Raw genomic sequence first — 27,414 nt, forward strand, 5'->3', positions numbered from 1 at the left:
CAAGCGTCTCTCCTCTTTATAGTCCCAGCATCTCTCCTCTTTATAGTCACAGTGGAAGAGTCCCAGCATCTCTCCTCTTTATGGTCCCAGCATCTCTCCTCTTTATAGTCACAGTGGAAGAGTCCCAGCATCTCTCCTCTTTATAGTCCCAGCATCTCTCCTCTTTATAGTCACAGTGGAAGAGTCCCAGCGTCTCTCCTCTTTATAGTCACAGTGGAAGAGTCCCAGTGTCTCTTCTCTTTATAGTCCCAGCATCTCTCCTCTTTATAGTCCCAGCATCTCTCCTCTTTATAGTCCCAGCATCTCTCCTCTTTATAGTCACAGTGGAAGAGTCCCAGTGTCTCTCCTCTTTATAGTCCCAGCATCTCTCCTCTTTATAGTCACAGTGGAAGAGTCCCAGCGTCTCTCCTCTTTATAGTTCCAGTGGAAGAGTCCCAGCATCTCTCCTCTTTATGGTCCCAGCATCTCTCCTCTTTATAGTCACAGTGGAAGAGTCCCAGCGTCTCTCCTCTTTATAGTCACAGTGGAAGAGTCCCAGCGTCTCTCCTCTTTATAGTTCCAGTGGAAGAGTCCCAGCATCTCTCCTCTTTATAGTCACAGTGGAAGAGTCCCAGCATCTCTCCTCTTTATAGTCCCAGCATCTCTCCTCTTTATAGTCACAGTGGAAGAGTCCCAGCGTCTCTCCTCTTTATAGTCACAGTGGAAGAGTCCCAGCATCTCTCCTCTTTATAGTCACAGTGGAAGAGTCCCAGTGTCTCTCCTCTTTATAGTCCCAGCGTCTCTCCTCTTTATAGTTACAGTGGAAGAGTCCCAGTGTCTCTCCTCTTTATAGTCCCAGCGTCTCTCCTCTTTATAGTCACATTGGAAGAGTCCCAGCATCTCCCCTCTTTATAGTCACAGTGGAAGAGTCCCAGCATCTCTCCTCTTTATAGTCACAGTGGAAGAGTCCCAGTGTCTCTCCTCTTTATGGTCCCAGCATCTCTCCTCTTTATAGTCACAGTGGAAGAGTCCCAGCATCTCTCCTCTTTATAGTCACAGTGGTAGAGTCCCAGTGTCTCTCCTCTTTATGGTCCCAGCATCTCTCCTCTTTATAGTCACAGTGGAAGAGTCCCAGCATCTCTCCTCTTTATAGTCACAGTGGAAGAGTCCCAGCATCTCTCCTCTTTATAGTCCCAGTGTCTCTCCTCTTTATAGTCACAGTGGAAGAGTCCCAGTGTCTCTCCTCTTTATAGTCCCAGTGGAAGAGTCCCAGCATCTCTCCTCTTTATAGTCACAGTGGAAGAGTCCCAGTGTCTCTCCTCTTTATAGTCACAGTGGAAGAGTCCCAGTGTCTCTCCTCTTTATAGTCCCAGCATCTCTCCTATTTATAGTCCCAGTGTCTCTCCTCTTTATAGTCCCAGCATCTCTCCTCTTTATAGTCACAGTGGAAGAGTCCCAGCGTCTCTCCTCTTTATAGTTACAGTGGAAGAGTCCCAGTGTCTCTCCTCTTTGTAGTCACAGTGGAAGAGTCCCAGCATCTCTCCTCTTTATAGTCCCAGCGTCTCTCCTCTTTATAGTCACAGTGGAAGAGTCCCAGCGTCTCTCCTCTTTATAGTCCCAGCGTCTCTCCTCTTTATAGTCACAGTGGAAGAGTCCCAGCGTCTCTCCTCTTTATAGTCCCAGTGTCTCTCCTCTTTATAGTCACAGTGGAAGAGTCCCAGCGTCTCTCCTCTTTATAGTCCCAGCGTCTCTCCTCTTTATAGTCACAGTGGAAGAGTCCCAGTGTCTCTCCTCTTTATAGTCCCAGCATCTCTCCTCTTTATAGTCCCAGTGTCTCTCCTCTTTATAGTCCCAGCATCTCTCCTCTTTATAGTCACAGTGGAAGAGTCCCAGCGTCTCTCCTCTTTATAGTTACAGTGGAAGAGTCCCAGTGTCTCTCCTCTTTGTAGTCACAGTGGAAGAGTCCCAGCATCTCTCCTCTTTATAGTCCCAGCGTCTCTCCTCTTTATAGTCACAGTGGAAGAGTCCCAGTGTCTCTCCTCTTTATAGTCACAGTGTCTCTTCTCTTTATAGTCACAGTGGAAGAGTCCCAGCATCTCTCCTCTTTATAGTCCCAGCGTCTCTCCTCTTTATAGTCACAGTGGAAGAGTCCCAGTGTCTCTCCTCTTTATGGTCCCAGCATCTCTCCTCTTTATAGTCACAGTGGAAGAGTCCCAGCATCTCTCCTCTTTATAGTCACAGTGGAAGAGTCCCAGCATCTCTCCTCTTTATAGTCCCAGTGTCTCTCCTCTTTATAGTCACAGTGGAAGAGTCCCAGCATCTCTCCTCTTTATAGTCCCAGTGGAAGAGTCCCAGCATCTCTCCTATTTATAGTCACAGTGGAAGAGTCCCAGTGTCTCTCCTCTTTATAGTCACAGTGGAAGAGTCCCAGTGTCTCTCCTCTTTATAGTCCCAGCATCTCTCCTCTTTATAGTCCCAGTGTCTCTCCTCTTTATAGTCCCAGCATCTCTCCTCTTTATAGTCACAGTGGAAGAGTCCCAGCGTCTCTCCTCTTTATAGTTACAGTGGAAGAGTCCCAGTGTCTCTCCTCTTTGTAGTCACAGTGGAAGAGTCCCAGCATCTCTCCTCTTTATAGTCCCAGCGTCTCTCCTCTTTATAGTCACAGTGGAAGAGTCCCAGTGTCTCTCCTCTTTATAGTCCCAGCGTCTCTCCTCTTTATAGTCACAGTGGAAGAGTCCCAGTGTCTCTCCTCTTTATAGTCCCAGCATCTCTCCTCTTTATAGTCACAGTGGAAGAGTCCCAGCGTCTCTCCTCTTTATAGTCACAGTGGAAGAGTCCCAGCATCTCTCCTCTTTATAGTCACAGTGGAAGAGTCCCAGCGTCTCTCCTCTTTATAGTCACAGTGGAAGAGTCCCAGCGTCTCTCCTCTTTATAGTCCCAGCATCTCTCCTCTTTATAGTCCCAGCATCTCTCCTCTTTATAGTCAGAGTGGAAGAGTCCCAGTGTCTCTCCTCTTTATAGTCACAGTGGAAGAGTCCCAGTGTCACTCCTCTTTATAGTCCCAGCATCTCTCCTCTTTATAGTCCCAGCGTCTCTCCTCTTTATAGTCACAGTGGAAGAGTCCCAGTGTCTCTCCTCTTTATAGTCCCAGCATCTCTCCTCTTTATAGTCACAGTGGAAGAGTCCCAGCATCTCTCCTCTTTATAGTCACAGTGGAAGAGTCCCAGCATCTCTCCTCTTTATAGTCACAGTGGAAGAGTCCCAGCATCTCTCCTCTTTATAGTCACAGTGGAAGAGTCCCAGCATCTCTCCTCTTTATAGTCCCAGCGTCTCTCCTCTTTATAGTCACAGTGGAAGAGTCCCAGCGTCTCTCCTCTTTATAGTCACAGTGGAAGAGTCCCAGTGTCTCTCCTCTTTATAGTCACAGTGGAATAGTCCCAGCATCTCTCCTCTTTATGGTCCCAGCATCTCTCCTCTTTATAGTCACAGTGGAAGAGTCCCAGCATCTCTCCTCTTTATAGTCACAGTGGAAGAGTCCCAGCATCTCTCCTCTTTATGGTCCCATTATCTCTCCTCTTTATAGTTACAGTGGAAGAGTCCCAGCATCTCTCCTCTTTATAGTTACAGTGGAAGAGTCCCAGCATCTCTCCTCTTTATAGTCACAGCATCTCTCCTCTTTATAGTCCCAGCGTCTCTCCTCTTTATAGTCCCAGTGTCTCTCCTCTTTATAGTCACAGTGGAAGAGTCCAAGCGTCTCTCCTCTTTATAGTCACAGTGGAAGAGTCCCAGCATCTCTCCTCTTTATAGTCACAGCATCTCTCCTCTTTATAGTCCCAGCGTCTCTCCTCTTTATAGTCCCAGTGTCTCTCCTCTTTATAGTCACAGTGGAAGAGTCCAAGCGTCTCTCCTCTTTATAGTCACAGTGGAAGAGTCCCAGCATCTCTCCTCTTTATAGTCACAGCATCTCTCCTCTTTATAGTCCCAGCGTCTCTCCTCTTTATAGTCCCAGTGTCTCTCCTCTTTATAGTCCCAGCATCTCTCCTCTTTATAGTCCCAGCATCTCTCCTCTTTATAGTCCCAGCATCTCTCCTCTTTATAGTCCCAGTGGAAGAGTCCCAGCGTCTCTCCTCTTTATAGTCACAGTGGAAGAGTCCCAGTGTCTCTCCTCTTTATAGTCCCAGTGGAAGAGTCCCAGCATCTCTCCTCTTTATAGTCCCAGTGGAAGAGTCCCAGCGTCTCTCCTCTTTACAGTCCCAGCATCTCTCCTCTTTATAGTCCCAGCATCTCTCCTCTTTATAGTCACAGTTGAAGAGTCCCACCGTCTCTCCTCTTTATAGTCACAGTGGAAGAGTCCCAGTGTCTCTCCTCTTTATAGTCCCAGTGTCTTTCATCTTTACTGATCTCTTGTTACGCCTTCCCCCTTCTCAGTCTCTTAGATTATAACTCATTGAGAAAGCATTTCCCCAACCAACCAAATGTTATGTAATGACCTTTGGAATTGTGCTGACGTTTAGTTACCCAGAATTTGATTCATTTTGTGGTGAATGAATTTGCCCTCTTTTCTGAATTTCTCTATTTTTGCATATTTTTGATACTGAATGTTATCAAATCCTCAACCAAAACCTAATATTTAGATAAAGGGAACCTGCGTTTACAAATAACAAAATATATATAATGTAGTCCAAAAGGCTGTACTTCTGACCCATCTGCCAATAGAATATGCTTTCAAGATTATTGATGATCTTCCAGGATCTTCCAGGTGCCTTTTGGTAAACCTGAGTCAACTTTTTGGATGACATGCCTGGCAAAAACCAAACAGTGCATTCTACAGTAAGAACCTCACACCAACGGTCCAGCATGGTGGTGGTAGTATGATGGTTTGGGGATGGTTTGCTGCCTCAGGACCTGGACGACTTGCCTTAATAGAAGGAACCATGAATTCTGCTCTTATCAGAGAATTCTACAGGAGAATGTCAGGCCATCTGTCTGTGAGCCGAAGCACAGCTGGGTCATACAGCAAGACAATGATCCAAAACACACAAGACTACATGAAAATGGCTCAAAAGCAACAAATGTGAAGTTTTGGACTGATCTAGTCAAAGTCCAGACCTAATTCAAATTGAAATGTGGCAGGACTTGAAGCAAACGTGGCTGAGTTAGAGCAGTTCTGCATGAAAGAGTGGGCCAAAATTCCTCCACAGAGACGTGAGAGACTGATCAACAACTACAGGAAGCTTTTTGGTTTCAGTCATTGCAGCTAAAGGTGACACAACCAGTTATTACTCAATAAGCAATTACTTTTTCACACAGGGGAATTGGGTGTTGCATAATTTTGTTAAATAAAATCAGTTATTTGTAAACTTAGCTTCCCTTTATCTAATATTAGGTTTTGGTTGAAGATATGATAACATTAAGTATAAAAAATATGCAAACATAGAGAATCAGAAAAGGGGGCAAATACTTTTTCACTGCACTGTATTAGGTGCCGAAAATGGTAAAATCATGATTTACTCTATGGTATGTTCGTTGACAACCAACATTAAGGCATTGCTTTCCCACTATGTCAACAAAACATGTATATACTAATTGAAAGTAAAGGGATGTCGTGAACAAATGCGTTGTCAAGGCTACGACGGCGCCGGTGTAATGAGTGGAGCTTCCTCAGGTGTTCAAAAGCTCATATCAGACCGACAGCCTAATGTTTCTTAGGTAGTTCTTTATGTGTTTTAGTTTAGAAAACGATCTCTCCGCAGGCAATTACAGGGATGGTAAAAACAGCTTGATTGCCGTAGCAACATCAGGGAAACTGCGCAGAAGGGAGAAGTGGTGTGTCAAAAACAGCGGTTCCGCAACATCTTTAATTGAGCCTCTCATTCTGAATTACCGGTGTTGCGCCGAAAATCTCCCCTCTGCCAGAATTCCCTTCTAATGTCCGTCATTTTGTGGCTAGAGTCAAATACTTTCTGTGTCACACATCAGAGTCCAGTACTTTCTATAGAACAAACTTCACGTCAGGATAAGCAACCGAAATTAATAATTAATGTATGTGTGTTATAATTAAACATAGAGGGAGTAAAATGTTGGCAACCAATAAACATTTCAGAACAGCAATGGAGGAGTTATTATCCTTATACTTTCAAAAATACTGGTCGAATAAGACATGGGAGAGATGACGAATTTTGGCAAAGAGATTTATTTGTAGAATAATACAAATCAGTAGCGGATTTAGGTCCGGGCGACATACAAGAACCCGTCGCACACTAATCCATAAAACATGAATTTAACAAACAATCTCTGACAAGGACATGAGGGGAAACAGAGGGTTAAATACACAACAATGAATGAATGGGATTGGAACCAGGTGTGTAAGAAGACCAGACAAAACCAATGGAAAATGAAACATAGATCAATGATGGCTAGAAGACCGGTGACGTCGATCGCCGAGCACCGCCCAAACAAGGAGAGGCATCGACTTCGGCAGAAGTCGTGACAGAAACAGAGAGACGAAAGATAAATTCTATTATTTCTTATATTTTTGGGTTGGCATCCATGAATAAACAGAAAGTTACAAGTGACCAAATCGGATTTTGCGTGTTTAGGCAGCAGTGATTTGCTGACATGGATGCTGTAGCGAGTGAACTGAGAGTCGGAAAGCAAGTACAGGGAGTGAGTGTTTTAATAAATAAACAAACAAACACAAACCACACACCGACATGAAAACAGAGTCAATAAAACCCGAGGAAAGAACGAAGGGGAGTGACAGATATAGGGAAGATAATCAAGGAGGTGATGGAGTCCAGGTGAGTGTCATGAGCACAGGTGCGCAAGACGATTGTGACAGGTGTGCGGGATAATCAGCAGCCTGATGACCTAGAGGCCGGAGAGCGAGTATACGTGACAGATGCGCTAGTTGTCATAGTGGTATAGGTGGATTGGTGGTGGTGCTCGTGTTTCCTATCACTCAAAAATTATGTAGCAAGCTAAAGTGACAACAATGCCTGCCATTGTTGGACGTTTCTTAGTTGCTTTTGGATGTTCAAAATCATAGTGTAAGAACACTTAAAGCCTCAAAGGATAACATTATCCAACTTTCAAGTCCTTTTTTTGCTAGCCACAGCAGTCAACTAGCTAGCCACAGCAGTCAACTAGCTAGCCACAACAGTCAACTAGCTAGCCACAGCAGTCAACTAGCTAGCCACAGCAGTCAACTAGCTGGGCACAACAGTCAACTAGCTAGCCACAACAGTCAACTAGCTAGCCACAGCAGTCAACTAGCTAGCCACAACAGTCAACTAGTTAGGCACAACAGTCAACTAGCTAGCCACAGCAGTCAACTAGCTAGCCACAACAGTCAACTAGCTAGCCACAGCAGTCAAGTAGCTAGCCACAACAGTCAAGTAGGTAGCCACAACAGTCAACTAGCTAGCCACAACAGTCAACTAGCTAGCCACAACAGTCAACTAGCTAGCCACAGCAGTCAACTAGCTAGCTAGGTAGCTGTTTAACTTTCTAGCACATTCACTAATTTGTTTCTAAATCAAATCAAACTTAATTTGTCACATGCATCAAATACAATACAAGTGTAGACTTTACCGTGAAATGCTTACTTATAAGCCCTTAACTCTTCTTGAACTGCTCTGTTGGTTAAGAAAATATTTACCAAGTAGACTAAATAAAAATGTATAATAAAAAGTAACACAATAAGAATAACGAGGCTATATACAGGGGGCACTGGTACCGAGTCAATGTGCGGGGGTACAGGCTAGTTGAGGTAATCTGTACATGTAGGGGGGCGAAGTGACTATGTATAGATAACAAACAAACAGCGAGTAGCAGCAGTGTACAAAAGGGAGGTAGGGGGGGGTATATGTAAATTGTCTGGTGCCAATTTTATCAATTGTTCAGCAGTCTTATGGCTTGGGGGTAGAAGCTGTTGAGGAGCCTTTTGGTCCTAGACTTAGCGCTTTGCTACTGCTTGCCGTGCGGTAGCAGAGAAAACAGTCTATAACTTGGGTGACTGGAGTCTCTGACAATTTTATGGGCTTTTCTCTGACACCGCCTATTATATTGGTCCTGAATGGCAGGAAGCTTGGCCCCAGTGACATACTGGGTCGTTCGCACTACCCTCTGTAGCGCCTTGCGGTCAGATGCCGAGCACTTGCCATACCAGGCGTTGATGTAACCGGCCAGGATGCTCTCGATGATGCAACTGTTAAACCTTTTGAGGATCTGAGGACCCATGCTAAATCTTTTCAGCCTGCTGAGGGGGAAAAGGTTTTGTCGTGCCCTCTTCACAACTGTCTTGGTATAGTTGGACCATGATAGTTCATTGGTGATGTGGACACCAAGGAACTTGAAACTCTCGACCCACTCCACTACAGCCCCTGTAGTACACAATCAGCTCCTTCGTCTTGCTCACATTGAGGGAGTGGTTGTTGTCCTGGCACCACACTGACAGTTCTCTGACCTCCTCCCTATAGGCCGTCTCCTCGTTGTCGGTGATCAGGCCTACCACTTTTGTGTCATCAGCAAACTTAATGATGGTGTTGGAGTCGTGTTTGGCCACGCAGTCGTGGGTGAACAGGGAATAGAGGAGGGGACTAAGTACACACCCCTGAGGGGCCCCAGTGTTAAGGATCAGCGTGGCAGACGTGTTGTTGCCTACTCTTACCACCTGGTGGCGGCCCGTCAGGAAGTCCAGGATCCAGTTGAAGAGGGAGTTAGTGTTTAGTCCCAGAGTCCTTATCTTAGTGATGAGCTTCATGGGCACTATGGTGTTAAATACTGAGCTGTAGTCAATGAACAGCATTCTCACATAAGTGTTCCTTTTGTCCAGGTGAGAAAGGGCAGTGTGGAGTGTGATTGAGATTGCGTCATCTGTGGATCTGTTGGGGCGGTATGCGAATTGGTGTGGGTCTAGGGTGTTCGTGAGGATGCTGTTTATGTGACCAACCTTTCAAAGCACTTCATGGCTACTGACGTGAGTGCCACGGGGCGGAAATCATTTAGGCAGGTTACCTTCGCTTCCTTGGGCACAGGGACTAGGATGGTCTGCTTGAAACATGTAGGTATTACAGACTAGGTCAGGGTGAGGTTGAAAATGTCAGTGAAGACACTTGACAGTTGGTCTGCGCATGCTTTGAGTACACGTCCTGGTAATCCGTCTGGCCCAGCGGCTTTGTGAATGTTGACCTGTTTAAAGGTTTTGTTCACATCGGCTACCGAGAGTGTTATCACACAGTCATCCAGAACAGCTGGTGCTCTCGTGCATGCTTCAGTGTTGCTTGCCTCGAATCAAGCATAAAAGGCATTTAGCTCGTCTGGTAGTCTCGCATCACTGGGCAGCTCGTCTCTGGGTTTCCCTTTGTAGTCCGTAATAGTTTTCAAGCCTTGCCACATCCGCCGAGTGTCAGAGCCGGTGTAGTAGGATTCAATCTTAATCCTGTATTGACGCTTTGCTTGTTTGATGGTTCATAGCGGGCATAGCGGGATTTCTTATAAGCATCCGGATTTGTCTCACACCCCTTGAAAGCGGCAGCACTAGCCTTTAGCTCAATGCGGATTTTGCTTGTAATCCATGGCTTCTGGTTGGGATATGTACAGTTGAAGTTGGAAGTTTACATACACCTTAGTCAAATACATTTAAACTCAGTTTTTCACAATTCCTGACATTTAATCCTCGTAAAAATTCCCTGTCTTAAGGCAGTTAGGATCACCACTTTATTTTAAGTGTGTGAAATGTCAGAATAATAGTAGAGAGAATTATTTATTTCAGCTTTATTTCTTTCATCACATTCCCAGTGGGTCAGATGTTTACATACACTCAATTAGAATTTGGTAGCATTGCCTTTAAATTGTTTAACTTGGGTTAAAAGTTTAGGGTAGCCTTCCACAAGCTTCCCACAATAGGTTGGGTGAATTTTGGCCCAATCCTCCCGACAGAGCTAGTGTAACTGAGTCAGGTTTGTAGGCCTCCTTGCTCGCACACACTTTTTCAGTTCTGCCCACAAATTGTCAAAAGGATTGAGGTCAGGGCTTTGTGATGGCCTCTCCAATACCTTGACTTTGTCATCCTTAAGCCATTTTGCCACAACTTTGGAAGTATGCTTGGGGTCATTTTCCATTTGGAAGACCCATTTGCGACCAAGCTTTAACTTCCTGACTGATAATGATATAATGATACTTCATTATATCCACATAATTTTCCTCCCTCATGATGCCATCTATTTTGTGAACTTCACCAGTCCCTCTTGCAGCAAAGCACCCCCACAACATGATGCTGCCACCCCCGTGCTTCACGGTTGGGATGGTGCTTTTCGGCTTGCAAGCCTCCCCCTTTGTCCTCCAAACATAACAACGGTCATTATGGCCAAACAGTTCTGTTTTTGTTTCATCAGACCAGAGGACATTTCTCCAAAAAGTACAATCTTTGTCCCCATGTACAGTTGCAAACTGTACTCTGGCTTTTTATGGCGGTTTTGTAGTAGTGGCTTCTTCCTTGCTTAGCTGCCTTCCCGCTAGCTTTATATTGTCCATTTCGTCGTTCAGCCACGTCTCGGTGAAACATAAGATGTTACAGTTTTTAATGTCCCGTTGGTATGATAATCTTAATTGTAGGTCATCCATTTTATTTTCCAATGATTGCATGTTAGCAAGAAGAACGGATGGCAGTGGGATTTTACTCGCTAGCCTCTGGATTCTCAGAAGGCTGCCCGATCTGCGGCCCCTTTTCCGGTGTCTTTTCTTCACGCAAATGGCGTGGATCTGGGCCTGTTTCAGTGAAAGCAGGATATCCTTCTCGTCGAACTCTTTAAAGGAAAAAGTTTCTTCCAGTCCACGGTGAGTAATCGCTGTCCTGATGTCCAGAAGTTATTTTTGGTCATAAGAGACGGTAGCAGCAACATTATGTACACAATATGTTAAAAAACAAGTTACACAAAATGCAAAAAAATAACAAAATAGCACAATTGTTTGGGAGAATGTCAAATGTCAGCCATGTTCTCCGGCGCCATCTTAAACACAATTAACACGCTAGTTAGCTACCACTTGTTCTTGTCAAACTGTTAACAGAGTAGCTAGCAAACAACAAGTTATGCCAAATAACAGTCTAAAAACTACTTGAGTGCAAATAAATCAGATTTTACCGTTCAGAGAAGTCTCATGGCCAGGAATCACATTTCTATCTGACGTCAAACAACCTACAAAGCTGTCTTGAAATATCAGATTCCATGTGCATTTTGGCTGGTTAGACTGCAGGAAAGAGAACAGATATGAATCGGATATGCAAAACAAATTGCTTTGAGTCACTTCAAACTGTCAATGTGAACAAGGCTTCAGACAAGCTAGCTACTCTAACTTGATTGATAGCCTGAAATGGCTCTTGGTAGCTTGTTATGAGAATGGGAACCTATCTGGGCTATCTAAAGCCAACTCCACAAAAATGCTCGGTGGCTAGTAGTACTACAGAAAAACAAAAACAAAGGTATAAATTGTATTTGTATTTTTATTTTAAATGGACAAATCTGAGGGGGCAGTTTATTTTTTTGTGGAAAAAATATCAGAATTGGTCTGCCTGTGTGAGCACAGCCATTGTGACCATAGCAACGCTATTCCTCTAACGCTGTCGTCTCACGTCTGACTTTATTGTAGTCTGGGGTGTATTCACTAGGAACTAAACAGAACGAAATGGGGCTGGACCTAGCTGAATGTGTCAAATAGAAACGCAAGTTTTCGTTGCAAAACAAAACTGTTTGGACTAATGATTACACCCCGTAGTAAATGTTCCCTCTCTCCCAATTGCCAGCATCTGTTGCTCATTTCACAATAGTCCCGCCCATGCTGTGTTGTGCTGTGCCGGCGCTCCGGTCTATTAGTCAAATAGTTCTTCTGGTTTAGATGACTGTCTACTGTCGCTACTCTCCTACTATGCAGACAGATAACTGTCACTAAAGAAGACTCGTCACAGGTAAGTGGATATGGGGACATTTTAACTTTTTATTTTCTATGTTTAGCTTTGTGTTGTGAGAAGGGAGGAGAGATCTGAGAGTAGTGACTTGCTGTTTCTCTGAGGGTGATCATGGTAATCGGTGCAAAACATAAACTTTAACAAATACCATAAAGTTTACAGCTTTCTACTTAGGATTCATTCAGATTTTTAGCAGAACCAAAAAAAACGTAGGAATTAAATCAAAAGAGGGAAAGTATTTTATTATCATCATCATTATTAAACTTAAAGCAACTAAAGGCACAGCCAAGATTATAAAATACATTTTAAGACCTTTTAAGGTAAAATGTTTGCTGTCTCTATTCTCCACCAAATGTCAACGTTTCCACAGATGTGTTGAACAGGGCTAATCTGAGGATCTAGGTTTTCCTTCCATTCCCCTGGTCATCTATCTTCAAACAAACACTGAAGGAAAAGTAAATCAGTGACATTTTTATGACATCTGTCTTACAGTAGTTTGATAAATGTTTACTGATGTATTCATTACCTTTTTTTGGTATGTTTCAAAGATTTACTCTACACTACTTTGACAACACAAACTAGGTCCAGGATAGCTCTCTGCATTCTTCCTTCTTCCTACAGTTTTCATCCATTAGCCCTGCCCAACAACTGGCCCATGTGAACTACAACCTCGACGCTGTGTTTTAACGTTGATAATCACCGCATGCGATTATGGGCTTGGAAATATATGGCCGTTTTAAAAAAAATCTTTCATCAGCTAGAGAGAATGTACCAGTTACACAGCCATACAGCCATGGATGCTGCCATCTAACCAAACTACACTTCCTCAGTAAAGCTTGTACACAGGTGTCCGGAGCGTTCTAGCACGCTAACTCCAGGGTGTAGATGTCTCCCACACTACCTCCGGAGGTGGTCGCCTGTCTGATTTCCGTAAACAAGCACTGTAACATGGAGAAATGACCTTAAAAGATGTCTCCCACACACAGACTCAACCTGTTGTATCTGTGCCATTCTAGGGAATGTGACAGAATGGGTAGTGCCATTGAGGCTACCTCCATTTTTAAAGTAGTCAATTTTCTTCACAATTGTCTGACCCTGTTGGAATCATGTCCAACCAGGTCATCAGGAGGGATCAGCCAATGAATTGGAAGTCCCACTCAGTTGACTACATTAAAATGGGGGAAGCCCTCAATGGTGCTGCCCGTGCTAATACAGACTTTGGGCCCCTAAAGTTCTCTATCATTCTCGATGCTGCCACACTAACTCTGGAGGTAGTGTGTGAGTCATCTACTGTACCCTACATACCCCTTTCTGAGTGGTACAGCGTAAAGACAATGGCTCTCCCACATCACATGCCCCTGCAAGAATGACCTTAGTACCAGTAGACAGTATTTATTTAATTTTTTGCTCTGTTAGCCCAATTTGAAAATGTAAATGCTTTTATAATATCCACACCGTTTTGAATCGTAGCATTGGTCAAGTGTTCAACACTATGTGCGGAAAGGTTTTAGATGAGAAGCTCCTGTATAGTTTGTATTGCTGTCTTTATTTTGTTAGTCTAAATGTTACGGTATGCTAATAGCTGCACTCCTACATGAAGCAGGAATGTGGCTTTGGTCACTCCACATACAAGGCTAGGGTAAACAGACAAGTTTAAACTGTTGTTAAACAGTATGCATTTCACTCATGTAAATCCAATCAGAACAGAATGTAGTGCCTAAGGCCATTTCTTTTTCTGCCCAGCACTGTGTTTACCATGTCATTGTAGTCAGAGGGAAGTGACAGATGAGGTATAGAAGTGTGTGGTCTCATACAGGTGCTAATGGGAGTACTCTACTAGAGGATCTGGTAGAGTACATTTAAAATGTTCGTCACAGTCAGGGGGAGGAGCATGTGAAGAATACATTGATTGCACCCCAAAAGCCCTTTAAAAAAAAATATATATATATATATATTAATTTTTTTATTCTGTATAGTCCACTGCCTTTGACCAGAGCCACTTGAGACGGAGACATTTCTTCAGAGTAGTGATGTGATTCTGGTTTCCTGGTGTTGCCATTACTTGTGCCAGGAAAATAACCTCTCCCTCAACATCAACAAAACAAAGGTGCTGATCGTGGACTTCAGGAAACAGCAGATGGTGCACACCCCTATCCACATCGACGGGACAGTAGTGGAGAAGGTGGAAAACTTCAAGTTCCTCAGCATACACATCACTGACATTCTGAAATTGTCATCCCACACAGACATGAGGCTGATGAAATTCGGCTTGGCCCCTACGAGCCTCACAAACTTTAATATGTAAAATTGAGAGCATGCTGTCGGGCTCTATCACCGACTGGTACGGAAACTGTACCTCCCGCAACTGCAGGGCTCTCTCGAGGGTGGTGCGGTCTGCCCAACTCCTCACCGGGGGCACACTGCCTGCCCTCCCGGACACCTACAGCACCCAATGTCATAGGAAGGCTAAAATGATAATCAAGGACATCAACCACCTGAGCCACGGCCTGTTCACCCAGTTATCGTCCAGAAGGCGAGGTCATTGTCCCGTGTAGCTCAGTTGGTAGAGCATGGCACTTGCAGCGCCACGGTTGTGGGTTCGATTCCCACGGGGGACTAGTATAAAAATGTATGCACTCACTACTACTGTAAGTCGCTCTGGATAAGAGCGTCTGCTAAATGACGTAAATGTAAATGTAAATGTCATTACAGGTGCATCAAAGCTGGGACCGTGACACTAAAAAACAGCTTCTATCTAAAGGTCATCACTGTTAAATAACCATCACCAGCCGGCTACCACCCGATTACTCAACCCTGCACCTTAGAGGCTGCTGTCCTATGTACATAGACATGGAATCCCTGGTCACTTTAATAATGGAACACTGGTCACTTTAATAATATTTACTTACTACTTTACTCATCTTATGTATATACTGTATTCTACTGTATTCTAGTCAGTGCCACTCTGACATTGCTTGTCCTATTATTTATATATTCCATTAACTTTTTAGATTTGCGAACTGTTAGATATTACTATACTGTTGGAGCTAGGAACACAAGCATTTCGCTACACCAGCAATAACATCTGGTAAATGTGTTGTATGTGACCAATAACATTTTATTTGACTACCCACTAGTAGGGGTGAGCGGGGTTAGTAGGGGTGAGCGGGGTTAGTAGGGGTGAACAGGGTTAGTAGGGATGAGCGGGGGTGAGCGGGGTTAAACAGGTTGAGCGGGGTTAAACAGGTTGAGCAGGGGTTAGTAGGGGTGAACAGGGTTCGTAGGGTTGAGCAGGGTTGTCAGAGATGGTACATTTGACAGTTACTCTGCCATCACTGTGTTGTTCTGGAAGGATGAAGGCTTCACCTGGTCAGAGGGAGTTCCTGTACCATGAGCCATCAGTGGCAATAAACAGTCCAAAGTAAATACCCATCTGCCCCTAAAATAGAGGGATCTGAAAGAATACAGAAATCCTGTATTTTGTGGTCAGAGGTTTAATTAAAAAGGGATTATTGGGAGCAGCTCTGTTGACATGGTGAGGTAAAGTTTGCTCTCTCCATTTTATCTCTGTCCGTCTCCCCTGTTTCTCCTCTCTCTCTCTCTCCAGACTGTGGTAAGAGAGTCCCCAGAGTAGTGTGCACCTCCTTGGACTCATTTTACAGTCAACTCAGCCCTTGTCTCTTTCCTCGTTGCTCCCCTGAAAACCCGAACATCCTCCTCAGGACATCGGTGACTCCCCACATTCCTCCTCCATGGAGGGTATAGGGCACACACACAGGCTGCTCAGGCTCAGGGCCACGATGACGGGCATGGGGCTCCAGAGGAGGCTAGGGCTGTGCTTCCTGTGTGTCAGCTTCCTGCCAGTCATCTACATCATCTGTCTGAACCTTGAGCTCACCTGGCACATGGACAACCTGAACCTGGCACAATTCCCTGGCATCTGGTACACACGGGAACCCAACAGGTAAACAAACAATGATGCCACAATCTAAAACTCCTGGTGGAAAACGTAACACTTCTAACAATGTTTCCATTCACAGTTTATGTGAATAAAGTTAAACCGTATAAATAATATCCCGACAGCTGTGATGGAAACGGCAAAGTTTCGGTATAATTTTGTAAATTTGTTCGTTTGACATGGTGCGATCTTTTTGTGTCTGTAAAAAATAAAATAAAATAAAAATGTATTATGCGAGGAATGGCTGCAGAAACGCCCTTTTTATATGCAAATATTAATATAAGAACCATCATATGGAAGTAAACTTGGGGAAGCCATGCAGTTTAGTAGGCTACAGATTCAATAGTTTATGATGAGCTTCACAGGGTAGTGAAAGTACTCGATCTCGATGCTCCTTTTCCAATTAATATCAAAGGCCTTTTTCTGGTGACATGATGATCAATGCTTGACTGCCGTTTGACACATTTTTAAATAGTCTCGCACTTATCCATACTAATCTCATGTAGACTAGAGGCCTGAGTGCACATGGTGTGTTTGTTGTGAATGTATTGTAATGTTTTAAAATTGTATAAACTGCCTTATTTTTGCTGGACCCCAAGAAGAGTAGCTGCTGCTTTAGCAGCAGCTAATGGGGATCCATAATAAATACAAATACCCCACACAGCCTACTCGCACAGCCTACCTGCCAGCTGTTGACCAAAGCACACTTGTCAAGACCTGTTAACCCAACAGTTTTTGTGACAACTATTGGCAGAGTTGAAATGCCATGGAAACACATTGAACTTTAGATTTTTTATAGAATATTCGCTTGAATATGGGGCGGCAGGTAGACTAATGGTTAGAACGTTGGGCCAGTAACCGAAAGGTTGCTAGATCAAATCCCCGAGCTGACAAGGTAAAAATCTCTTGTTTTGCCCCTGAACAAGACAGTTAACCCACTGTTCCCCAGTAGGCTGTCATTGTAAATAAGAATTTATTCTTAATTGGCCTGCCTAGTTAAATAAATAAAAACATTTAGATAAAAATTGGTCGCCAATTGGATGGAAACCTAGCTACTGCCTGGGAATGTTAAATGATTAGTGTATTGTGTAATTCAAAAGCAAAGATTCGGAGGGATTTTAATTGATTAAAAAGCTGACCTAGTGGAATTAATGTATGAACTGTATGCAACGTCTATTTTTTTTCTATTTTTTTATTTTTATTTATTGAAAATCCTCCTGGATGCTCGGTTTGCCAAATGACTAGCCGTACAGAGGGACATGGTTCACCTGCCTGAGATCATGGAGACTTAAAGCATGGGATTTTTTATCAAACACTTACTGTCTTCCTGCAAGTCATATCATTGTGGTTTTCACAATGTAGCCACACACAGGAAGCAGCTGGGCTAACATTAAAACAAATGGAGAACAACAGAATGGGGTTACATGTCAGCCTGGTAGTAATGTCAGAGTAGTGGAAACGGCTGTCTTTCTCTCGCTGTGAGGTCTAATTTGGAGACTAAATCATACGTTTGAGTGGGTCAAGGTTCAGCAGGTCTGTCATTTTGATGGCCTGCCTGCCTGCTTGCCGTAGCCCTTGGGTTTCACCTAAGCAGTGCTTTTATCTGAATGCCAGTTAGTCAAAATCGGCCTGTTCTGCCACTCCTTTTTGTTCCAAACTGTCTCTCCAAATGCATCTTTGCGTTGGAGTCACCATCTATTAACACACATGGAGATTACTGTATTTAGACAGACCGGGGGAATGATGAATGAACAGTTTACGGAGAAGGGGAATTCTGCTATTGCATGACAGAAACATGAGCATTTCTGTGGAAAAGGAGGGAATATTTTTGCATCATCCATCGGTTTTTATTTTGTCTGCTCGAGAGCCTCTTATGAGAGAATGGATAGTCCATGATGCATCAGTCCTTCAGTTCTATTTCCTGGTGGTGACAATCACTTTTTATGATCTCAGATCATCACAGGTATCGGTTACGCCCTAATCCCATTTTGGGTTGATGACCTTTGTCTTTCATTAAATGACTGGAGGATACATGTCCAGATATGACTCAGTGCATTGGGACAATATTACTCTGTAGAGATCTTTGGCATTTTGTTGTACTGAAAATACATCCGGACACAATCAGGCCTTATTTTTTTATTTAATATAAGTGCACTTGGCCAACATCAATGTGGAGGATACAGGTCCGGTTATGAGACAGACGATTGTTGTCTTTCCCTACCAAACACGATGCAGCTCTACTGTTGACACATTGAATAGCATACCACTTCTCCGTACTGTTTTACTCAGAATAAATCAAGACTAGGGCTGTCCCCGACAACAACCAAAAATATTGGTCGACCAAAGCCTATCGACCAGTTGAAGTCAGCCATAATCCAGACTCGATCACAAATTAGCCTGGAAGAAAAGTTGTAGGTTTGTGTAAAACAAATTTCAATAGTGGTGAAATCTGACAACACTTTATAATGACTAGGCTCAACCCTAGATAATGTTTAGAAAGCCATTTTAGGGTCAGCTTCTCTGCTCAATTTGGGTCACATGACCACAGTTGACAGAGCGTGTGCTGTTTCTGCCGAGTCAGATACAGAATCAACATATTTCAGCTGTTACTGAGGAACTTTTGTTTGTGTTAGAGGAAGATGTGAGTTTTTCCACAATTGGGTAGCAGGATATTATGACCCTGAACTGAAGACAACGACATTTTTCATTACCCAGGACACAGTTAAGGTGACACCAGTTTCAGCTATAAGGTGTGTGTTTTGTCTCTTGCCAGGTTACATGACCCTCTTGTTGGCAATACGCTGTTAGATAGTAGTGACGAGCAGCACACCAGGAGCACACCACCAACACCTTTAAGTTTAAAGGTGCAGTCCACATCCCCTGCCAGAATCAGACCGTCAACAGAACCTGGAGCCAGGACTACCAAGGGCTCTGATCTTAAAGCTACTCTCCTTAAGTCCGCCAAACCAACAGAGCCACCCTTCATTGGCGACAGCTACTACAGTGAAGATGCCCCACCTCAAACAGTGAGTTGAAGTTCCTTTTTCTGAGTTGTTCCTGCTACTTGACCTGTTTGTGTGATCGCTGTCTACTTCAGAGACCTTAGAAGGCCTGTGGTCTCCTTGCAGTCAATGCTGACTGATTGTACTTTCAGACGCATGGAAGCACTTAAAATAATGCCCCACTTTGCTATAAAATAAGGACAGTGGATATCTGTTAACTCTCAGTCAGATGACATGGGTGATACTCTAGTTAACCACCAGATTACACAACCCAAAAGGTCATCAAAGTGTAATTCATACAGCAATTTGATAAGCTCTGGGCCATCTTAAGTAATCTCCATATTACATTATGTGTAAATAAGCCCAGTGTTCTATAATTACCTTTTTATTTAACTGCCGGTCAGCATGATAAAATTACACCACTAGTTCAGTTTTAATCACGCAGATGCTAAGGACTTTATGTTCTGTAATGACGTTGGCTGGTGTGTGTGGGATGTCTAGTTGAATGAATGCCAGGGAAAACAGGCTGGTGTTTTCTTTGGGCGCAAATATATGACATGTTTCCCAGATTGTGTTCTCTTGTTCTACCTGCCTTGTGTCATCACAATAGAAGACTGTTCTAGCGTCATCACATGGTCAACCAAGACAAGGAAAGGACATTTGCACATTTCATATGAACAATTGCTGAGGTTCATTTGCAAAACAGTCACTTCAGTTTAAACGAAGTCCGCTTCCTATTTCTCCTATAATGTAGACTAAATACGGTCGACCACAACAGAGAACTCTCCGCTCCATGTGGTGGTTTCTCACTCATGTGGACTGTTTCGTCTTGATATCTTTCATAAGACAGATAAGATGTGAAGCATATGTGTTTAGGCCTATTTGATCCAGACACGTGGGTGGTAAAGGAATACCATACGGTTCAAAGCAATCTCCAATCTCTTTATCTCTACTTTTTTGTTTAGTCGAGTGGTATGCACAACTCCCATCAAACCCTTTGTCTGCTTATCTCCATCGTTGACTTTCTATGATTCAGTGTTCCTCGAACAGTTAGTGGTTACCCTGACGATGAAGACATAAATGGCCTCGTTTGATACAAGACCGTAGCTATGAGGGGACACCGAGGTTCGGAACCTTTTTTTAATAAAAAAATAAAATACTTCTTAAGCCATGTCCATATTATGTTGTGTGGAAATCAGCCCAGTTATATATATAATTTAAGCAGTAAAGCCCAAGGGATAAGGGAGGTTCTTAGGCGCAACGCAGAGTGCCTGGACACAGCCCTTAGCCATTGTTTATTGGCAATATGCCACAAACCCCCCGAGGTGACTTATTGCTATTATAAGCTGGTTACCAATGTAATTAGAGCAGTACATTTTAAAATCATACCCGTGGTATACGGCTGTCAGACAATCAGCATCCAGTGCTTGAATCACCCACTTTACAATGACCTTTATGTAACTGCAGGTCTGCATGGTAAAATTACACCATTCAGTTTTAATAATGCTGATGTTGAGTCACTTATTGTTCTATAGGGACATTAGGTGTGCTGGTGTTTTTTGCCCATGTACCGTTACGATGACAGGATATGAAGTCCTATCACAGATTTCCCAGAATCTGTTCTCTTGTGCTACCCTCTTTTGTGTTATCGCCATAGAATGTTGTAGCGTCATCACATGGTCTACCCAGTGCTGAGTTAATGTGTAGCGTCATCACATGGTCTACCCAGTGCTCAGTTAATGTGTAGCGTCATCACATGGTCTACCCCGTGCTCAGTTAATGTGTAGCAGCTAATAGGCTGTGTGTTTGTAGATGGACTGAGGTGAATGAAGCTACAGCAGCCAAGGTGATAATGGCTGGGGTCATTTTTACTTGTTTTCACTGTAATCCAAATCGTATTTTAGAGTTCTGAAATTGTATTGAAACGTAGTAAATGAGGTTGACCTTTCTGAATGTTACTCCATCCAGGACTGTCCAGACAGTATTCGCAGCAGGGTGCCCCAGACAGACTTTGGGGTAAGGTATCTGGGCAGGATCCCTGTGCTCCAGTGGGCCAAGCATGCCACTCCAGAACAGTACCAGCGCCTCAGACGGTACCCAGGGACTCATGGCTGGGCAAACGTCGACTTTAACAGTAAGTACTTACAATACATGTTGACGTGAACGTTTCAATGTGTTACTTCATACCAAATATTGTTTGAAATTAGCTGACAAATCATCTTCACGTTTCGACGACAAACAATTTAGTTCCACATCATTGACTGCCACTGTCTAACTCCAGTGCCCTATCATCCATGGTCATCTCAGTAAAGGTGTTATATGGCTTCAGAGGTGCGACACACAACCCTTTATGGTCAGTCGATGGAGTACACCTGCACTTCTTCACAGATGCATGGGGAATCTCTTATCAGCTCACATCTACAAGAGTAAAGGATAGAATCATTCCACTGTTTTTACCCCGTGGACTTTACCCACACCTCCCAGCTAGTGAGACGAGACACTGACAGTTGCGTGTGGCAGTCGTCCATTGGAAATGTGCACGAGGCAGAGGATTTTTGGCAGAAATCATCTGTTTGGTTGGCTGTCTTCACAAGTTATTTTATTACATTGGAATGCATTTGTTGTTGCAGCTCTGGTGTCGACCCTGTCTGTTCTCAACACGTCAGCCAACTGGCACATGTTTGATGACTGGGATCGTCGTAGCAACGGCTCACGGTGTGTCCGCTGTGCTGTCGTGGGCAACGGAGGGATCCTGAAGGATTCAAAGAAAGGCCGGGATATCGACCAGCATGACTACGTATTCAGGTGAGACGCCGTCTTTGACCTTGTTTAGTCTTGACTTCATCAATAGCCTGCGTGGGCGGTTGGCCCTTCTTAAGTGGAAGATGTTCCTTGGAATGTGTATTATGTTAATACAGTTGGCCTTCCTCCTGTGTTTCATTTTGTCATTCAGGAGAGCCAACTCAAGGGCTCCTCAAGAGTCTGTTGAATGAAGCATGCATCTGGTTTCTGTGGTTACCTGAGTGTGGGGTCATTGACAGTTTTCATGTTCCTTCATGCTGTGGTTGTCGTTCACCGTGTTCCTTTCTGTGTGTTGTAATTGTTCATCATTGACAGTGTTCATGTATAAAGATAATCATTTGGGAGGTGCTTATATTGACATGTAGTTTGGTAAAAACAGGAGGCTAAAGACACGTAGGTAGAGTCCCTTCTCGCTTTTTTTGTCCGCCCTTTTCTTTTAAGAGCTCTGTCACAAGGGACTATGTAATAGAAATGTATTTTCTTTGCATATCCTAGCTCCCCCTGAGACACCCGCAGGGTGTGAGGTCACGGCCAGGGTCACCAAATCCCAGCTCCCCCTGAGACACCCGCAGGGTGTGAGTTCACGGCCAGGGTCACCATATCCCAGCTCCCCCTGAGATACCAGTAGGGTGCGAGGTCACGGCCAGGGTCACCATATCCCAGCTCCCCATGAGACACCAGTAGGGTGTGAGGTCACGGCCAGGGTCACCATATCCCAGCTCTCCCTGAGACACCCGCAGGGTGTGAGGTCACGGCCAGGGTCACCATATCCCAGCTCCCCCTGAGAAACCCGCAGGGTGTGAGGTCACGGCCAGGGTCACCATATCCCAGCTCCCCCTGAGACACCCGCAGGGAGTGAGGTCACGGCCAGGGTCACCATATCCCAGCTCCCCATGAGACACCAGTAGGGTGTGAGGTCACGGCCAGGGTCACCATATCCCAGCTCCCCCTGAGACACCAGTAGGATGTGAGGTCACGGCCAGGGTCACCATATCCCAGCTCCCCCTGAGACACCAGTAGGGTGTGAGGTCACGGCCACCATATCCCAGCTCTCCCTGAGACACCAGTAGGGTGTGAGGTCACGGCCAGGGTCACCATATCCCAGCTCCCCCTGAGACACCAGTAGGGTGTGAGGTCAAGGCCACCATATCCCAGCTCTCCCTGAGACACCAGTAGGGTGTGAGGTCACGGCCAGGGTCACCATATCCCAGCTCCCCCTGAGACACCAGTAGGGTGTGAGGTCACGGCCAGGGTCACCATATCCCAGCTCCCCCTGAGATACCAGTAGGGTGTGAGGTCACGGCCAGGGTCACCATATCCCAGCTCCCCCTGAGACACCCGCAGGGAGTGGGGTCACGGCCAGGGTCACTGTTACGCACGCCTCTGAGAAGAGGGAACGCAACACCCTGCTACAACTCAACTCCCCGTGAAATGAAAGAGGTATGGACTGTAGGTGCGAGTAAGGATGACAAGTCAGAATTTACCATTTACTAGAATTTATTTCCTACATGGTAATATGGGGGAAAGTGGCTGGACGGAAGCAAAGAAAGTAAATATCAAAGCTTCCCCCTCTCCTATCTAACCTGCCTACCCACTACTTACCTAACTTAGCACCACCTGGTGCCCTAACCAAAATACAGGGGGTGGTCCGCCCAGGTCTTACCTAGTGTGCCTAGACATTGAATATACTACGGGTATGCCCGCGGGCCTCTTGCCTAAGCACTCCCAAAGTGCCTTCTCCTTCCCCCCTGGGAACAAATGAAACAGAACAACAAACAATTTCAATAATCAAAACAGTGCGTCCTATAACACATAACAGACATAACCAATCAGCTCCCTCAGCAACAACTTACATAGTACATACCAAATCTCTGAGAAACAACCAACACTTTATCACAATCAAATTCTCCAGAAAAAATCTCTCATCTCTCCAAAATATTCAATCTTCTCTCCTCCTGAACAGAACACTGGCTTTTATATAGCTTCAGGAGTCTAATTGAAAACAGCTGCATCTTGATGAGGGGGTGGGGTCAGCTCTCTAATCATCCTTAGCCATTGAGTCGACCAATCAGCTGGTTGGGGAGGCTTCCAGGAAGCCATCTCTTGAAACGCACACACTAAAATAGAAAAGCTACAACACAGAAACTGGGGAACGTAACAGTCACCATATCCCAGTTCCCCCTGAGACCCGCAGTGAGTGAGGTCACGGCCAGGGTCACCATATCCCAGCTCCCCCTGAGACACCCGCAGGATGTGAGGTCATGGCCACGGTCACCATTGTCCAGCACCCCTGAAGCAATTTGGGTTAAGTGCCTTACTCAAAGGCACAGTGGCAGATTATTTTTCTCCACCTTGATATTCGAACGAGCAACTTTCATTTTTAAAAATTGGTTGTTGAGAAAGTTCTGTTCCATGCTTCTGTTGTGACTCCAGGACCAACGGAGCTGTCATTGAAGGCTTTGAGCAGGATGTGGGCTCCAGAACATCCCTCTACACGTTCTCCACCAACACACTCCGTAACTCCATGAGGAGCTATGCCGGAGTGGGCTACAGAGGACCACCGCTCTCTGAGGTGAACACTTCCATGATGATGATGATGATGGTGGTTTACGATCACATTCACTCACTGGGAATAAACTTCATCCTCCGTTCTTTAATTCATTTACAGACAAACTCTTAACAGTTTAAAAAAAAAAAAAATTATAGTCTGATCATGTATTCCCCTCGTTCTCTGTCTTTACCCTGTAGGAGACACGCTATGTCTTCCTGCCAGACCATGACAGGGATTATCTGCTGATGAAAGCAGCCGCCACACACACTCCAGTAGAAAGAGGACCAGAGAGGAGCAAAACGTAAGATACCGGATGGCTTCATATCCATGGAGGAGGTTTTGATTTCATTCGCCCACACAGCATCTATGTGGATTTCCATTGTATTTGAATACCCTCAATGTCCCCAAGTATTCCTTCTTTATTTACTAATGTGTGTTTTATACTGTTTTCTGTTTTTCTTTTTTTCTTTTAGACCTCCCACATACTTTGGAGGAAATGTGACTGTAGAAAAGTTGAAAATGTACCATCCTGATTTCATACGCTACATCAGAAACAGGTGTGTGAAAAAAAAAAAAAAAAAAAAAAGGGGGAGAAGTGAGTTATCTTAGTACAAAGCACAGTCTTTAGGAGAGTTGTTGTGGCCAATCCGAATCACAGCTGAGCTCTGATTTTTATATATTCACACACACACACACACACACACCTGGACAAAGGTATTAAATAAACCCCTTTTTGAAGTCCAACTGTTTTGGGTGGGGAGCCACTTTATGATAGAGAACTGTTCCTACAATGGTTAGAGGTCATCTGATGAGGAAGAGGTTGAGGTTCCAATAATATGACACATGTGCGTGCACATCTGTGATTTAAAAAAAAAATTGTATTGTAACTGATCCCAACCCTGGTTGAGTGGCAGTGCCCATTTTTATCTCCATTGAAAACAAAAAATAGCTTCTTAGCAAAGAACAATTTCTCAAGCGAGGATTTTGCTAAGACTCTCTGGGAGTGGTCTGAGTGGGGAGGGGGAAAACGGAAGACTAGCTGTTATTGGCAGAGAGGTTTGGATCTCTCTTATTGGTCTATTAACTCATTTAGCGCCTGGTGATGTCACCAGAACTCCATCCCACACCATCTAACACTTAAAGGTAATTATTATACCATGACTCTGTTCGGGTGCATACTAATAAGGCCTGTGTGGTGTGGGGTTAGCTCTCCTCTCAAAAAGGAAAAGGTGGCAGCCAGGTCTGGTCTGTCCACAACCTTTTCTCCAGCAAGGGTATTTTAGGAAAGGATCAAATTCATTGTCCCTGAAGATAATCCTCTTGGACACTATTTTAATGGTTTTGTTTTGAAGTAAATGTGTGGACCAGCTGTATTGTTAAATGCTCTTTTGTATTTTATGTCGTAGGTTCCTCCGGGCCCATGCCATGCAGACCAAATACAAGGACATCTACCGTCCATCAACAGGTGCTGTGATGCTGCTGGCTGCGATACACACCTGTGACCAGGTACGGTACGACCCACCAGGGACTAGCCATTAAACAATAACTCTGGACATGACTGCACTGGCCTTCCAGTTGGACAGCATTTACTCTGACCCTGATAGTCTTCAAAAGCCTTGTAAAACAGAAATACTACATTCTCCTCAGATCACTGCCTAAAGCAAAGGCCCATATGGTAATCATTGTTCTTGAGGCATAGAACACTTGACAACAAAAGGCTGTGACTGCAGCTACTGACCTCTGCCCCCCCCCCCCCCCCCCCCCGTTTCTGTGTGCCTGTCTGCCTGTCTGCCTGTCTGTCTGTCGTGTTTGAAAACAGGTGAGCGCGTACGGCTTCATGACTCCAGACTATGTGAAATACTCTGATCACTACTTCGACCGCCAATATCAACCAGTGGGTTTCTTCATCAACCATGACATGAGGATGGAGATGACTCTATGGCAACAGCTCCACCATGCAGGCCTCATCACTCTCTACATGCGCCAGTGAACTCAGGAAATAACTCAAGGTTGCTATGGCAACGGCCACCTCCTCTAGGATAAAAAAATAGTCATAAACTGTATATTTATATATATTACTGAACAAAAAAAATATAAACCCAACATGTTAAGTGTTGGTTTTATGAGCTGAAATAAAACATCCCAGAAATGTTCCATATGGACAAAAAGCTTATTTCTCTCAAATGTTGTGCACAAATTTGTTTACATCCCTGTTAGTGAGCATTTCTCATCTGCGAAGACAATCCACCCACCTGACAGGTTTGGCCTTCTAGGAAGACTTCCTCTGTTCAGTATCTGTGCTATTTGGCCCATCTTAATCTTTTTTTTTATTTTTATTGGCCAGTCACCGATATGTCTTTTTCTTTACAACTCTGCCCAGAAAGCCAGCATCCCGGAGTCGCCTCTTCACTGTTGACGTTGAGACTGGTGTTTTGCAGGGTACTATTTAATGAAGCTGCCAGTTGAGGACTTCTGAGGCATCTGTTTCTCAAATTAGACACTCTAATGTACTTGCACTCTTGCTCAATTGTGCACCGGAGCCTCCCACTCGTTCTATTCTGGTTAGAGCCAGTTTGTGCTGTTCTGTGAAGGGAGTAGTACACAGTGTTGTACGCGATCTTCAGTTTCTTGGCGGTTTCTCACATAGAATGGCTTTCACTTTGCAGAACAAGAATAGACTGACAAGTTTCAGAAGAAAGTTCTTTGTTTCTGGCCATTTTGAGCCTGTAATTGAACCCACAAATGCTGATGCTCCAGATACTCAACTAGTCTTAAAGAAGGCCAGTTTATTGCTTCTTTAAATCAGGACAGCAGTTTTTAGCTGTGCTAACATAATTGCAAAAGGGTTTTCTAATGATCAATTAGCCTTTTAAAAATGATAAACTTGGATTAGCTAACACAGCGTGCCATTGGGACACAGGAGTGATGATTGCTGATAATAGGCCTCTATACGCCTATGTAGATATTCCATAAAAAATCTACTGTTTCCAGCTACAATAGTCATTTACAATATTAACAATGTTTACACTGTATTTCTGATAAATTTGATGCTATTTTAATGGACAGTTTTTTTTTTTTTTTTTTTTTTTTTTTAAACGTTTTCTTTCAAAAAACAAGGACATTTCTAAGTGACCCCAAACTTTTGAACGTGTGTGTG

General features: G+C 44.2%; 1 protein-coding gene across 1 annotated transcript; it reads left to right on the forward strand.

Annotated features, from left to right (window-relative positions):
• Positions 1–11,648: 11,648 nt before the first annotated feature.
• Positions 11,649–26,411, forward strand: LOC129828636 (alpha-N-acetylgalactosaminide alpha-2,6-sialyltransferase 2-like). The gene is made up of 10 exons (XM_055889731.1): positions 11,649–11,944; positions 15,552–15,908; positions 18,676–18,928; positions 20,873–21,038; positions 21,535–21,709; positions 24,140–24,278; positions 24,455–24,558; positions 24,731–24,814; positions 25,664–25,763; positions 26,077–26,411. The coding sequence occupies exons 2-10, from the start codon at positions 15,697–15,699 to the stop codon at positions 26,245–26,247; spliced, it is 1,404 nt and encodes a 467-aa protein (XP_055745706.1). The 5' UTR covers positions 11,649–11,944; positions 15,552–15,696; the 3' UTR covers positions 26,248–26,411.
• Positions 26,412–27,414: the final 1,003 nt, after the last annotated feature.

Source organism: Salvelinus fontinalis, chromosome 30 (assembly GCF_029448725.1).
Source record: "Salvelinus fontinalis isolate EN_2023a chromosome 30, ASM2944872v1, whole genome shotgun sequence".
Taxonomy (NCBI): Eukaryota; Metazoa; Chordata; class Actinopteri; order Salmoniformes; family Salmonidae; genus Salvelinus; species Salvelinus fontinalis.